The sequence below is a fragment of the Taurulus bubalis genome, assembly GCF_910589615.1.
Source record: "Taurulus bubalis genome assembly, chromosome: 2".
NCBI classification, from domain to species: domain Eukaryota; kingdom Metazoa; phylum Chordata; class Actinopteri; order Perciformes; family Cottidae; genus Taurulus; species Taurulus bubalis.
This window is the reverse complement of record NC_136590.1, coordinates 12621807-12634837: the sequence shown is the minus strand read 5'-3', so window position 1 is coordinate 12634837 and position 13031 is coordinate 12621807. Positions and strand designations below refer to the sequence as shown.

General features: G+C 39.8%; 1 protein-coding gene across 1 annotated transcript; it reads right to left on the bottom strand.

The window, feature by feature from the left end:
- Positions 1 to 5695: 5695 nt before the first annotated feature.
- Positions 5696 to 12913, bottom strand: patl2 (PAT1 homolog 2; the record flags this gene model as incomplete). Its single annotated transcript, XM_079237711.1, has 19 exons — positions 5696 to 5729; positions 5840 to 5980; positions 6060 to 6157; positions 6240 to 6377; positions 6678 to 6834; positions 6953 to 7095; positions 7172 to 7225; positions 7312 to 7418; positions 7510 to 7627; positions 7749 to 7872; positions 8084 to 8158; positions 9045 to 9178; positions 9289 to 9363; positions 10967 to 11131; positions 11209 to 11262; positions 11349 to 11411; positions 11806 to 12170; positions 12604 to 12757; positions 12908 to 12913. 19 exons carry the CDS (start codon positions 12911 to 12913, stop codon positions 5696 to 5698), a joined length of 2205 nt encoding a protein of 734 aa, XP_079093837.1.
- Positions 12914 to 13031: the final 118 nt, after the last annotated feature.

Genomic DNA, 13031 nt, shown 5'->3' with positions numbered 1-13031 from the left:
GGAATAATTTTCATGTTTAATAGGGACATAAAGTATAAAGTCTGGTGATTTACCATGAAGTTGTGGCCCCTGTCCATTGGATACTCCAAATGCAGCGCCATGACCTTGAACACAGAACGTTAAACTACTGTCAATGCTACCCTGAAAAAAATGTAATGTTTTGCTTATCTACTGGGTTTGTCAATTCTAACTCCACATGAGTGACAAACAAAATATGAATACAAAAAAGAAGAAATGTAAACAATTTCTTTTATTAGTTCATTTATTTCTGTATACATTAATTTACATATTGTTAAATATGTGCATGTTATTTTTGGCATATAAATAAAATAAAAAAATGTTTTGTTTATTATTTTTTATTTAAATGTCATTCATTTATTTTCATCCTTTTATGTTTAATTATTATTTTCTCAAATGCTTTCACTATTCCTTGAAATGGACACTCATGCAACTGGCTTTTGCAGTTTTTAATTCTATGTATGTGTGATGTGGCACCGATAGTGCAAATTATTACATCAGTCTGCTTAGCCTTTTCTTTATTTTTGGTATATTGGGTGTTTGCGGGAGAGAAAGTGAAACAAAAGGTTAAGCCCCCATTCCAATAATCTTTGTACATTCCCTAAACAACTGAATCCAGTCTCTTGGTGAGTCAGTAGTCTGATAAACCTTTTTGGGAAGTAGCAAGACTCTACAGAAGTCAAAGGATTGACTGTGTACAAGCAGTAAAACCACTATTTCCCTCCTCACAGAGGGATGTCAAATTTAGACTGCTGCTGCCACTAAAGCCAAGCTGCCTTTGATTTCAAGAACAGAGACCGCTGGTAAAGAAAAAATAATGTATAGTTGCTTTGCATCATCACAAGAAAAGTTGGTAAAGGGCCGAGGACACAAAAGAGTTATTCTGCGAGCGTTGCTAAGATTAGTTTAACAGGATCCGCTGAAATTTAAAAGACATTTTCCTCATATTTAATTTTGATCCCTTCAGGACTCAACAGATGTACCGTTTCACTGCACAACATTAGAGCAGGTATTATGGCAGGTTTTTAAAGGATGCTTAATGACCTTAATGATTTCTGCTCAAATCATTTAAATAGTATGTGTCTAACAAGACAGATATACGGAACAACAATCAGCTCTGCAAAAAAAGAACCAACGTTGCCATCTCTCCTGCTGCTGGTGAACTGATGCCACAACTCAAATAGAAATGTAAGGCTGCAACTGGGCTTACATATGTATGTGTGTGTTAATGTATGAACAGAATTAACTATACTAAATCATGCAAATGTTGCCTGAGATGCATTTTCTTATTAAATATTTATTTTCACAAGCCCCCTGTTGCTTGTGTGTTTGCACAACTTGGTGAAGAAACTACAAGAATATAAAAAAAGACTTCAGAACATACAGTACTTGTTTTACTACGAAACAGTCATGAAAGTAACTGTGATTCTTGTTGTAAGAGGAAAATATTCAATTCATGTCAGGGATAAATATTCTGTATATTTGGTTTATTTTCTGACAAACCCCTTATTGCTTTGCATCAAAAGCAGCAAGAGGGAAAATTACAAATTATTGTTACAAAGCAAAACACCTTTAGACAAGGTTGACGGTTTTGAATTGATACAGATTCATGGCCTCAGTCATAAAGGCAGTTCCCATGTTTAACTTACAAAAGACATATTGGTTATCACTTCACTTCACTCACCTCTCGTGTGCGCTGCCTGCACCAGCCAAAGGACCGCTGCGCTCTGCAGCAGTAGTTGTCCCAGCATAGTGGACCTGGAGAGGGAAAAGAGCCTAAAATGTGTTCGATCCAGCAGGAGAATGAGGAGTAGAGCAGATGAACCGGAGTGGGCAACATACCCTGATGGAGAGGGTCTGATATACACTTTGGTCTGAGGCGCCCCTCCTTCTGCATACAGATGCTCCTGTTCTCCACATCCCCTTCCACTTGTTGAGAGAGTACACACACCAACTGAATAATTGGGTACTTAAAGTAAATTCACACTTAAGGGCGACATAGAGAAGCAAAGAGCTCACCGGAAAGGGAAAGCTCAACGTTAGTTTATTTGTGAATTGACTTTGACAGAAATTATATCATTTGGATGCAAGATCAAGATGCAGAGGAGCCAGTTTAAAGATGAGGGAAACTGAGTGGGCTTTGACTTCCACTCGCGCTTCTTTCAGTCCATACTGTTTCCATGGTCACAATTGGAAAGAGACCCTTGCATATTTAAAGAAGAGAGTAAAACGAGACTGCTTATGGCCAGTCTAATCCAGCCTGTGCTGTGATGCACTGTCCAAAGTTTATAATAGTTTGATTGGATTCGACAATTTAATCTGTTGTGTATTTTGTAATTAAAGGATTGGCCAACATTTTTTAATGTCATGCAATGTTACAAAGCATAAATAAATGTGTTCCCCTAGAAACAGTTGGCTTTACAGATCATTCACACATTTTTAAAGTCAAGTCAAATATAGCAAGTAGAAGATGACAGAAGTCTCTCACAAACAAACACACCATAATGCATAACAACTGAACAGATACAGTACAACCATGGAAACATACATACTGCCGACATGCTGAGTTCAACACTTGCAGACATAAATCATTCTTAATAACTGTACCAGTGACAGAACACAACCAAAGTTAAACTAGTCCATGGAGAAATCTGAAAAGGCAGCAGTTTGTCCAGTGTTTGGTTTTTAAAATGTATTTTGTTTAAATGATTCTGTAAACTTTACAAACAAACTGTGCAGAAGGCTCAACATTAGTTTATTTGTGAATTGACTTATTGTGAATATGACAGAAATGACATAATTTCAAGATGCAGAGGAGCAGGTTTAAAGACGATGGAAACGAGTGAGCTGCGACATCCACTCCCGCTTCTTTCAGTCCATAAGGTCTCCGTGGTCACACACAGTTGGGAAGAGACCCTTGCATTTTTAAAGAAAAGCGAGTAAAAAGAGAAATATCTCACCTTTCACATAGATTCCTCACTTAAAGTCCAAATCCTCTTATGGGGTCAAGTAGAGGTTAACATCTCACCTCCCAGGCCGCCCAGACCTCTCACATACTTGGCTTCAACAAAGTCATTCACCATCTCAGACCCATCTGTCTAACTTTTCCCACCTGGTAACGAATCCCTCTTTCAACTCCTCTGATCCTTAAGCCTCTCATCTCCTTTGGAAATATACAAGTTGTCATGGTTTTACTGATCCAGCGTTCATGCATATGCAGTCATGAAGATTGCCTCTTACAGCGAGTTGACTGGCAGCCGAAGGGATAAGTAGTGTAATAATTGCAGATGTTTGATTTGACATGCATGTTAAAATAATGACAGCGTCTTGCCAAATAATCAGAGCGTGAACAATCTGACAATTCCTTTTGTACAGCCACTCCATCGAGGGGATGAAACCTGATGGACTTTAGAAATCTCCTGATTTCCTCTAGCACCACCACAAGGTTTGCATTTGTAGTTAAGTGAAAGGGCTCAATTATTGGATGTTTTGCTATGACATTTTACATTCATGACAGCCAAATTGAATCAGTTCATGTTATAAGAAGCGAATGCTGCAGCTGGCTTCTCTCTGCTCCTACAGTGGGGTTTGGGTTGGTGGTCAGGATGTTAGTGTGTCGCTCCATGTACCGGAAAAAAAACAAAAACTGAGGCCTTGAGACCACAGTGGAACCACTGTTCAACAAGGATTCTCTGACTCCACACAGCCATGTCTGCAATGTGTATTCCTGCACAGATGTATGCAGCTGTTATGGCAGGCTGGCCAGCAAGGTTCTGACTCAGTTGGCAAAGTCCACCAAATACTGAGTGTTCAGTGTTGGCTGGCATTGGAAATACAACTTCACGAGACAACCTTGCTTTAAAGCTTCCGCAAACAAACCCAGAAGGACAGCTGTGAGCACAGTGAGAGGTCTGAGCAAGAGATGAACTGTAAAACAGAAATAATTGACCAACCACTGTATGAAGGGAAATTAACATTGTGTTGCGTACCAAATTTCAGACTGGGGTCTGTTTTTGATTCATTACAACATGAACAGGGATATCAAAAAAGGCTTTCTCTGTGAACTATAAGTTTAGTCCTGACATACATATATAAAATGCAGAAATGGACACAGACGGTTTAACAAAAGATCTCAAATACACCGTCTTCAATAAGATGTTATCACATTCCTGCCTGCTTCACCCAACTTCTACCATTCATTTCCTTCACCACAGTTGCATCTTCTATTATTCACTTTGGCACTGAACTGTCCTTGTGAATTGCAAATCTCCTCAGTGACACTGATGAGGTCTGCTCTGTATAGAGATATCTGTTCAGGACATTTCTTGGTCACAAAGTCCTGCTGCCAGTGTCTCCCTTTAGGAATGTCACACACTGGCGTTCCAGCACAGAACTTGTAGACTTATTGGTTTAGTTAATACTGCTCTTCAGCAAACAAAAACATGAAATCTGGATCACAGACACTTTGTTTTAATGTTATGTGCCAGAGTCCAGTCACAGGATAATGACCCAGCCATGTCCTGCATGGATGCTGCCTTTGTAGCTTGTAACTTTGTATTCAGTTCACATTTTCTTAAATATTTGGGGTCCCACAAACACCATTGCTGTATCAGTAAAAATCATAATATTTGTATGACCTTATAAAATCCTAGTAGGCAAGCAAATATTTCAGAGGGAACCATGTGCCACGTCCTGTATCTGGATTCTGAAACAGTAAAAGTTGTTTGTATGCAAATCTTTTAAAATTAGGTAAAGTCAATAAGGAATTAGGGGGAAAAAAACAATGTTTTTATGGCTTGTTTCCCTGAAAAAAGAGCAAACTGTGACCCACTGCCGAGTCAGCACCCAAACCAGACTAGTAAGATCTGATGTCCAGGACTTGTCCAGATCATGGCCAACATGCTAGGAATGCATTTTCTGCAGATTTGAGCAATTTAAGATTTTTTTTCTTTTTATTTGTGTTGCAAGTGCTCTACAAGGGTGCAATATAAATCATTACCGTTTCCAAATGAATATAATAAAGAATTACATCAAATACATCATATTTAGTAATTCTACACATGTATACACAATGCATGTCTTTTTTACAACAAAAAAACAACCAAAATTGCATGGCTTATGTTGGACCATGCCAACTTCCCTAATTTGTTATTATAATAATGAACATATAGGTTCAGCTGTACAATCATAAATTACTATACAATCCTCAACCTGGTCACCAATATCTGATCCAACACATTTCTCAGTAAGTGATACCTCACGTTTATTGTACTGATTATAACTGGGGTTAGACAGAAGACACAAGTAACTCAGCGCAATCTCCTAGTTAATGTAACCAACTCAGTATTTAGCAATCTCATGAAATGATGGCAACACTTGTTTCGGAAGGTTAAAACAATAAGTTTGTGCTTTCAGAATAACTTGCACTGACAACCTTCTGGAGACCAAAGGGAGGAACGTAAAAAGATCAGATAAGGAAATAAAAAAGGGAAACAGTTTGAGTGTGCAAAAATGTGTGGGAAGGAGGGAGAGGGGGAAAAAAGAAAAGACAGTATTTTGTAAATTACATTCTTCTGTTATTAATGAACAGCGAGTAATTTGTGTCAGAGCGGCTCCTTTAACTGGTGTTCATCACAACCTGGCCATTAGTTGAACGCTTCATTAGCTTACAGCCACCTTAAGACGGAACAGCCACAAATCCAGTTGCAGACCTAAATAAGAGATATTTGCAATGATATTGAGTCTACACCGATCAAACACATTTTATTTGTATACAGTGTAAAAACGTCCTCTAGCATCCAAACAAGTGAAAAGTACTTACTCCATGTTGCTTTTCAGCTGATGCACAGTGCGCTTGTCCAGGTAACGGCAGAAGAGAGTGAGCAGGTTTGAGGGCAGGAGGAGCGGCTCCACCAGTGAACACTGGGACAGCTGTCCCGCAACCTGGAATATTGTATCTGTCCTAAAAGACAACAGGAACACCATTGTTAAGATTTTACAAGGATGTTAAAATTATCTCCCATTAGCCTTCAAATCCCTACCAGGTCTCAAAGTCGCCGATGCTGGGCTCTAATGGGAGACCTGAGGACAGCAGCTTCTCTCCTTGGGACAGGAGAGCGTACAGCAGCGACAGTCCAAACTGAGAGGAAAAGAGATTGACAAATCACAAAAGTTTCCTGGAAGAGGTATAAATAGAAGCCAACGGACAACAAAGCACAGACCTTGTTCTGACATGCCAGAGTGAGGGACTCGAATGTCGTTAAAGACTCAGATGTCAGATTTTTGAGGACAACGATTAGCTGACTGAACGTCAGGCCGCCAATCACATTTCGAAGAGGTGGGTAGAGCACTGGAAGGGCCTAAAGAAAAAAAAGTACATTACCCAAATGATGCATGAAAACTGGATTAGGAAGAATATTTGTTATTTGTATAAACCTTTCAGCATATTGTAATTCAAGTGGTCTACGAGAAAACTAAACTCTTGCACTGCCTCTTGGCTTTATTTTCCTTTTATTTACAACACAATAAAAGGTTTTTAGCATGAAAAATAGGTCGTGAATTTTTAATTCATTCATTTTATTCTATTAAAAACTACACAAGTTCTAAAGTCACATTCAACCACATCTAAGTCAGCTGAGCTACATAGAGTATACTCCCACCTCTTCTGGATCTCTGCCCATCAGCGTAGGAAGGTTAGAGGTCACAATGCTTAAGATCTTCAGTGCAGTTTCATGTTTCAGAAACGGGAGCAAACGGGCGAGTAGCTTTTTGCCTTTTGAGACCAGCAGGAAAGGAAGAAACTCCACGCCGGAATCGCTACATCAAAATTCAACATCCATCAAATGTTTTTCTATTTTTTAATTTCACTTATCAACAAGCAATATTTCCAAAAAAATACACGACTTCTTGATAGTGGTGGGTGTGCATAACTCACAGGTGATTGTGATGTTGCAGTTGGGAGTAGATATGCTCCACTTTCCCCTGTGATTTTGCCATCAATCTTGTTTCTTCCGCTTCAGACAAAAGCGAACTTTTCATCCTCTCAGTCTCCTCGACCTCCAACAGAACCACAAACAACTGCAGGACCGAACAAGTGTGAGCGAGTGTTCATGAGGGTAGATAAAATGCATCTCATCAAGTAATCAGCAGGTACCTTTTCTATTTTGCTGAAGATCTCTAACCGCTGTTGTCTGATATCTTGTTGTTCCTGTAATGTGGAAAAAGTCTCAGTATCAGGGAAGGCAGTTTAAAACCCCTCCAAGATGCCAAAAATTGTCTGAAAAATACAGTCACCTCAAGTGGACCCTGAGTTTGGACTGCATGAACTGCACTGATGGCTCGGCGAGGAGAGTAACACGTGGACACAGCAACTTGACCCAGAGAGCCTTCAATGTGCACCACTGGAAGAGCAAAGCCAGGTTGGAACCAGTCTCAGCGAATCAAATGGCAAATAATGTATTCTAATGGCATGAAAATATGACGAGAAAAAACCTGGCGCATAGACGTCAGTTTTTGTGATGTAAGGCGTGGTAAGCTTGGGTGGCTCCCTCTTGCTCCTGATGCCCAGCTCTTCCTCTGCCATCTTCGCCTCTATTCGTCGATAGTACTCCTATGACAAAGTTTCATTATGATAGCCATAAAAAGCTCGGTCTTTGTCATGTAGCAACGGCTGGTTACTTGGCTTAAAAGCTACAACGTACAATGAAGACACTGGAGCAAAGATTGTTCACCTGGTAGTAGTAGTCCTCGTGGTATGGATTCTCACTCTGCAGCTGAATCATCTGCAGCCTGGTGATCCACTCCTTCTCTTTGTTCGTCATAAGATTACAATAAGGATCCCAGTCCTCAGATTTTCTACAAACAAGTCATTTTGTTAAACAATTATTTGTCTTATTATTTTTTTAAAGTTCAGACTCTTTAAAAAAAAAAAAAAAAAAAAAAAAGACATACAGGAAGAGCGATTTCATTCAGGTAAACATTACTCCTCTACATTAGGTAGTCCTTTGCTTCTTTATGAATGTTCAAAATATTAAATACAACTCTTTTAAAGAGCTGTAGCACCGACCTTTGGAATATGTGTTGCTTTTGACTAAGAAGTCGTTTATGTTGGGGGTGGAGCTGGGTGACGGGACCGGGGTTCCTGTGGGTCAGACAACGTCACATGTTAGAAGAAAAACTTATTTACTCTTAATCAACTACTGTTCAGTTATATTATTAATCATATACTGTGTAAAGGCTTGTGGCTTTGCATTTGACCTACTCTCCTGTTAAAACATACATATGCTTTAACAGTGACCTTCTGATAGTCTTGAGACTGTGGATGCCTACATGTCTGTTTGAAGAATGTGGTGTTCCTTGTTATCATATGACCATGCCGATGCAAGCGAATCTGAAGACGTCATGAGCGCTTCTGTGATTGTGTCATTAATGTATTTAAGAGGCAACTCTCTGCTCATTCTTTGAGCAGTTCAGGATACGTATTTGACATGTCATGTTGTGTACTTCTGTAACTGTTTCTTTTTGCAAAGAATAAATGTCCTGATTAATGATTTTCACTCAAGGTGTCGAATACATTTTTCTATCACATGTACATATTAGAATGTAAAAACAGACGCAGTAAAGTTAGTTCCTTAATCGTTTTGTCTCGTCTTTATAAGTTTCTATCCATCTTCATTGTTTACTATCTGCTTCTAAAAACAGAAAGTTGAGTCAACATCAATCTGCAATATGCCCTTGCATATCAAAGCATGTTATGTTTAGGCCTCTAGTTTGTTAACATAAAGTTCTGATTTTGGGATGTACAGCTGCATCTTTTATCTCCATAAAGTGCAGCTATCCCTTCCTTTAACTTGTAAATACAAATATTGGGATTGTATGAAATCCAGATCAATGAACAGTTTTATATACTCATGAGGGATGAACAAGACTGCGTAGACATAAATACACTTGATACTCAAACTTTGCAGACAACTATTTAAGGACACAAAGACAAACAGTCTTGTACTACACATACAAGATTATGATACCTGTAATGCTGCATCGGATTAGACGAGGGGCTATAAAAGGGGGACGGTCTTGGTGAATTGGCACCAAACCGAAGGTGCATCATCTTCGGCGTGGAGGGGCAAGGCCCGTTTGTAGGAAACATGAAGCCCCCTGTCTGAGCACAAAACAACATCACAAGTCATACACAAGTGGATTTCCTCAGCTTTTTGTGAATACATTTACTATTGGCTTGAATGAGTAAGTTTACTTAATTATGGTATGAACCTGATTATAATGTTGTCGTGGGGTTAACGGTTGACGTGAGAAGATGGGTGATCCCGGTAACATCGACGCATGCATCTGCAAGAAAAAGCCAAGATTCAGTGAGAGAATGGCACATTGCCAGGCATTGTTTAAAAAAGGAAGATTTTAACATTTTAGGAAATAAATTTACTTTCTTGTAGATATTCAGAGGAGATTGATACCACTTTCATTTCTGTAGAGCAAATATGTAGATGGAGCTACAGCCAATTAGCTTAGCACAGGTGTCAGCAACCTTTCCCATCCAAAGAGCCATTTTGCCCTTTTTTCCCCCCCCACCAAAAAAAGATTGTCTGGAGCCGCAAAAGCTATTTGATATCACAGCTTCTGAAGTTTTATATACAGTCATAATATATACAAAAACTATAGTTTGTTGTATTTATGAAATTATAGAACAAGAATAACGACAATGTTTTACATCGTATTGCTATTTTACCTGTTTATAACTATCAAACAAAAAAATAGTCATGTGTCGGCTACATTAAGGTCCATTAAAAGCACAACTATGCGGACCTTGAATACTGTTTATATTTGTGGCTCATGTGGTAGAGTGTTTGCCCTGTAATCACAAGGTAGCAGGTTCAATACGTGTCCTCTTCACGTGAGGTTTACATTTTAAACGCATACATTTTGCTGCGTTTACACCGAGCGTCCTCACTACAGACTTTGAGCTCCGCAAACGGAGGAGGACTGATCCGTCTTTACTAGCGGACGCCTCAGTGTCTCACGAGCTGACACAGAACCAGCAGCGGAGTTTGGAGACGTGATCCACTTCCTGAAAGTATATCTACTTTACTCAGTTTGCTGCAGCAGTTGAGGAATCGCAGCTTGATGCCTTTCAGCAGATGCTGTGTTTGTTCTGGAAGAGTCTTTCAACATTAAATGTTTTGTTGTTTGCTAATTTCTCGCCACACATCAAGCAGACAGGTCAGCAGCATCGTTGGCAGTGAAAGCAAATTAATACGTCCACGCAGAATTAAACGCTCTACATTCCTCCATGACTTTTTTTTGTATGTATTCATTTATCCGTTGATAGTTTACTGAGGGCGGGGCTCTGAATCACGAGTAGCCACCTGCAGGGGAAGCTGCTTGACACCGACGTGACAGGATGTGATGCACATTTATTTAAATTTTTCAGTGACCCAATATCACCTAAAACTCCAAGATAAGGAGTTCCCTTTGAAAGTTTTTCCACAGGGCAAAAAAAAAAAAAAAAAAAAAATTTAAATAAAAACGTCTTTTTTCTTTTTTGTCAAAGCCTCAGGGAGCCACAACAGAGGGGCTAAAGAGCCGCATGCGGCTCCGAAGCCGTGGGTTGCCGACCCCTGGCTTAGCATCAAGACTTGCACTTGGGGAATATTGCTAGCCTGGCTCTGTCCACACCTAACAAAACCCACCTACCAGCACCGCCAAAGCTCAGTGATTTTCATATTATACTACATTTGTTTAATCTGTAAACAGACAAATTGAGGGTTTTAACCCAATAAAAACTACACAATGGATGAGACGTATGCGCTAAACTTTCTATTCGTGAGCTTTGCGGCTTCATATCAATATTGTTATCCAACACTCAGCAAAAACCCAAAAGGTCGTACTATTCTTTTGAAGAAACGATTATCCTATAAAAAAATGAATCCTCCACCTGAGTGGGGCCTCTTTGGTCAAACTGTCTTCTGAAGTAGGATCCTCTGGTTTCCCCTCTCCTGCCCCTGAAGGAAGAGACAGGATATGGCAAATCCAGGAAGTTGGAAGTCGGGTGTTGACCTCCTCCTTTGTGACCATCAATCACACACACTATAGCACTGTCCTACAAAACAGAATAAAATAACACAACTGTAACCCAATGTGATACAGATTATAACATGTGTTGTTCGGGATCCTAACCTGAAGTATTGATCCTGAGATTCTTCGAGTCTTTCTGAAAGAGGGTGACATGTACTGAAGGGGAAGAAAAACAAACATCAAACTGCGAAAGGAAACATGAGCAGCATGAGCAAAGTGTGACAAAAAAGGTTGTTGCTTACATCATCTTCTAAGGTCTTCTGGTACAGGGCATTCCCAAGGTCCACTATGGCACTGTCAAGAGTCTTATAAAGCAGAAACAGATCAAAATGAAGACAGGCTGCTATGAGGGGGTTGTCAAATCAAAGATAACCAATACAGTAAATATATTACCTTATCTGAACAAAAGAGTAATAAGTATGAAGTGTATAGGAAGTAATACTGACTCCAGTCCAAAATAGACAAGCAATACAAGGTTACAAAATAAAAATTCTACCAAAGAAAAAGTAAATTATAACATAAGTTTAAAAACAAAAATATTGTACGCCAGTGCTTAATAGAAACTAAAGTATAAAAGTGATATTGAGCATGATAATGAAAATACATTACACTGTACATTATATATTGAAAGTCATATTGCCCGATGTTGAAAAAAGTAATCTTGCACATATTATTGTTCTCCTAATTACTCTGCATCACCTTGAGGCTTGGGCACCCCTCCACCATCCTCATCACAGCTGGGTCTTCAAACATCTGGCCCCCGCCCAGACCTCCTCGCTGCCCCCTAACTCTGCCACGCTGCCCTGGGGGAGCCCGGGGCTGGTACTGTGGACTCTGCCTGGGAGGGAAGCGGGGTTGGGGGGTGCTGTGTGATGCTGTGATGCTTTGGCGGGGTGATGGTTTGGGATCTGGGGGAGGTGGCGGTGTTGGTGGAGGAGGCGGTTCTCCAAACTCAACCAGACCGCTGCTGGGGTCCTGTTTGGTCCCCTGTGCGTCGAGATCTACAACACCGATGCGTGTAGAAAACCGTCTGAGGGAAGCTTTCATACTGTACCATTTATATTCTTTGGCATAAATAAAGATAACACATGGTTCAGCCATATAATTATTCAGAAATATTAATTATCAGCATTTAAAGTTTCAACTGGAATAACATTTAGGCATATTTGTGATTTGAAATGTACGGTTAAGAGTTTTTAAAATGATATACAAAAAATAATTTAAAAAACATCTGATTGTGCATCCTCCTTCAGCATTTAACTGGATTCAAGTGACATTTGCAGGTATGTTAACATGTTTTTCGATGTGATAATAAAAAGGTGTCCAAACAGTTTATCAGTACACCTGTTGCAGGAGCTGACAGGACTCTTGCCCCATCGAAAGACAAAAAGGACACACTATATATACACATACATACATACATACACACACACACACACACACACACACACACACACTTTAGGGACCCGGCCTGAGGAGTAGCACATCTATACACACCCATTCCAAACGTCTCCTCGTTGAAGACGTTTATCGCCTCGTCGTCCTCGGCCATGGCCTGCAGAAGCCCACAGTCCATATTCGTGCCGTCCTCTCCATCACTCCAGGCCTCTCCATTCTCAGGCCACTGAGGCTGAGACACGTGTTCAGCCTCCTGTAAAATTCAAACATAGCTAGCTATAAAGACTATAAAGAAGACGAAGAGCAGAAACCGTTACAAACAAGACAGGGAATGTTAACTCCTGTGTAGAAAAGAAAATCAATGTATTCCACTTATTTCTAAATAAATATATAAGGTTCTCACAGCCATTGTTTTAATATCACTCGATGGCATTATACCAAATATGATTATGCAACCCCGGCTGTTCATAGGTACACAGATTTAGCGTGCAATGAATACCTGATTAGCTTGTTAGCACGCTGATTAA